The sequence below is a fragment of the Tupaia chinensis genome, unplaced genomic scaffold (assembly GCF_000334495.1).
Source record: "Tupaia chinensis unplaced genomic scaffold, TupChi_1.0 Scaffold000673_1, whole genome shotgun sequence".
NCBI lineage: Eukaryota > Metazoa > Chordata > Mammalia > Scandentia > Tupaiidae > Tupaia > Tupaia belangeri.
The window spans coordinates 106,546-109,639 of NW_006160196.1; the positions used below are offsets into that span (position 1 = coordinate 106,546).

At 57.5% G+C, this 3,094-nt stretch overlaps 1 protein-coding gene across 3 annotated transcripts in view; it reads right to left on the reverse strand.

Moving 5' to 3' along the window:
• Positions 1-3,094, reverse strand: part of MYH14 (myosin heavy chain 14) — a 107,884-nt gene that overhangs the window by 80,037 nt on the left and 24,753 nt on the right. For all 3 annotated transcript variants that reach the window (XM_006160113.2, XM_014592265.1, XM_014592264.1), the window contains one exon: positions 2,570-2,710. In XM_006160113.2, coding sequence (XP_006160175.1) covers positions 2,570-2,710 — 141 coding nt within the window. The remainder of the gene's footprint in view (positions 1-2,569; positions 2,711-3,094) is intronic.

The window sequence follows — 3,094 nt, forward strand, 5'->3', positions numbered from 1 at the left end:
TCTTTTTTTTTTGGAGAGGTTTTCGCTATAGGGTGTGTGCGCTCGCCAGACAAACAGAAAGAGACATAGAGTCAGAAAGCAAGAAATCACCCCCCATAGGGGTGGCCACACCACAATTCCTTCTCCTCCATTCTCCTCTCGGGATCTTGGGCACACACGCACACGCGCCCAGCATGAGTTTAAGCCACCGGGTCCGGGACGCGAACCGTGGTCGACTATGTGGGAATCCAGCAACACAGCCACTATGCTAACTGCTGGTTCCCAAATAAAATAATTCTTAAAAAAAACTTTTTTAAAATCATAGTTCATCCAGAAAACAAAACACTACGAGGCCTTGAAAAAGACTGATGTCTCGGGCCAGCAGATGACGTGATGGTTAAGGCAACAGGATTCTGCATGACCGACCTGACTTCACAGTTTGAGTCCCCAACCCAGCCGCTTAAGAAACATACCAGATGCATGTGCATGAATGCCCTAAATCCTGAGAGAATGGAGAAGGAATTGAGGCATGGCCACCCTGCAGGAGGTGGCAGGGAGGACCAAGACTCTGTGTCAATAAGCCTAGAGAGGGAGGACCCGGTGGCTTAAAACTCACGCCGGGCGCGTGTGCGTGCGTGCCCAAGATCCCGAGAGGAGAATGGAGGAGAAGGGATTGCGGCGTGACCATCCCCCCTGGGGGGTGATTTCTCGCTTTCTGTCTCTATGTCTCTCTCTGTCTGTCTGGCGAGCGCACGCGCCCTACAGTGAAAATCTCTCAAAAAAAAATTATTTCATTTCATTTATTGTCATCATTATTATTTGTTTAATTTGACCAGAGAGAGACAGAGAGAGAGAAAAAAAGGAAGGTAGAAAAGCAAGCCTCCAGGTCCAGGACTTGAACCATGGTCAGCCACATGGGAGCCCAGTGCTTTAACCACGATGCCACCTGATGGTCCCCCTTCTTGCTTGAACTTTCTTTCAAAAGACCTAGACCTCCCGCTGTTCCACAGGCACACACAGGAATTGTCCACACACTTGGTCCCCATAACCTCCCACTCGGCGATAAACCGACGTGGCAGAACCATCCCTGTGCGCAGGCGCATTCCTCCAGCACCCACACTGGGCACACGGATCGACCCGACCAGGCAGTAAGATCCCCGTTCCTGGTGAGAAGAACGCAGGAGCAAAAGCCCACCAACTCAAACGGAAGACCGGCCCCAGGGCCACCTCCGGGCTGACGCTCAGGACCAGCCCCAGTGAAGGCGGCGCCCCACCCCATTCCCCGTGCAGTCGTCCTACCCGCCACCTTTGGCGTGGGCGTATTTTCCTGTTAGAATCTTCCCATTTCTATTAGAAACTTCTCTTTTCCCACTTTTACTCAAGTTTGCAGCTTCATTCTACACCTCAGGGCAGGTCTCTACCTTAGAGGCCTCACCCAGAGAACCCCCAGCCTCCACACTACGCACCCCCCACCCTGCTCCATCCCTAACATGATAAGCCAGGAGACCCCCAGGAACCAGGGGAGAGGCGTCGGATAGATCCCCCAGAATGAGCCGGCCTAGACTTCTGGCTTCCAGAACCCCGAGACAATGAATACCTGCTGTTCAGGGCACTGGGTTTCTGGTTGGGTTAGAGGGCCAGAGAAAACCAGCGCAGCAGAACAGAGTGGTTCTCAGGTTCTCAGGACATGGTGCGGTGACGAAGGTGGGGCAGAGCAGCCTAACCCGGCGAACAGGCCAGGTATCTAGCACCGGAGCACCCAGCCTGGACCAACCAGAGCAGACCCAGGACCAGGCTCTGGGTCTCGCAGGGACCCTTCCCAGCCTCCTTCTGGCCTCCAGCCTCCCCCACTCCAGTATCTCTTCCCCAGCCCCTTTGGGGGTCTTTTGGCCTCCAGAGATGACCTTGTCCAGCCCCTACTCCCAGCCATGGCTCCCCAGAGCCCCAGGACAATGCCCTAGCCCCCTGGTTGGTGTCTGAGGCTCTGTGGCCTCCACAGCTCCATCTCTAGAAGTTCCAGTCCCTGAGATGGGCCACACCTTTCCTGCCTCACGGCTCTCACAGGCTGTTCCCTCTGCCTGGGGTGATCTCCCTTCCTTCTCTTCCCCAGGTCTTTGCTCAAACACCCCATCCCGGTGTACCTCCCTCCCTCCGTCCCCCCTCCACCCTGTCCTGGTGCATCTTCCTCCCTCCATCCGGTCTGGTGCTCCTCCCCCCTTCCCCGCATCCTGGTGCACCTCCGTCCCATCCCTGTCAGTCAGTTGCACCTCCCTCCACCTCCCTCCTCCCTCCTTCCTCCGTCCCCCCTGTCCCCCAGTCCCCCATTCCGGCGCACCTCCCTCGCTCCGTCCCCACCCCTGGCTGCACTCTTCTCCACAGCACGCATCACCTCCTAACAGCCTCCGTAATCCCTATTCACCGGGACTGTGGTTCTCGGACATCTGTCTGTCTCACGCCTGCTGTGGCCCTAGTGCCCACACCCAGCAGGTGTTCAGAAGGTGCTTGAGTGGGTAAACTGAAACAGGGATGGCCAGGCCCCTGGGCACCACCCCAGCCCCTGCCCTGGCCGAGAGGGCTGGGCCTCACTCACAGGTGATCTCCTCGTGGGTGAATCCCAGGACCCGCAGGGACTCCAGCGTCTCCTGGAAGAGCTCCCGCTCCTGGCCCGGGGAGGACGACGGCCCGTTGGTCAGGAAGCGGTAATGGGAGCAAGGCTCCAGGAGGAGGTCGGCTGCAGGGGTGAGGAGTGGGGGTCAAGGTCAACGGTGAGCCATGGAGTCAGACCCCAACCCAGATTCAGTGATAGAGGCCCCGGACAGCCATGTACCCAGCGGGCGGGCATGGAGCAGGCACTCGGCACACAAGAGGGCACTTCAAAAATTTCATGAAATAATGGGATTGAGGGACCAGCAGTTAGCGTAATGGCTATGTCGCTGGACTCCCACGTAGTCGACTGTGGTTCGCCTCCCGGACCCGGTGGCTTAAAACTCACGCCGGGTGCGTGTGCTTGCAGGCCCAAGATCCCAAGAGGAGAACGGAGGAGAAGGGATTGCGGCATGGCCATACCCCCTGGGGGGTGATTTCTCGTTCTCTGTCTCTGCCTGTCTGGCGCCGC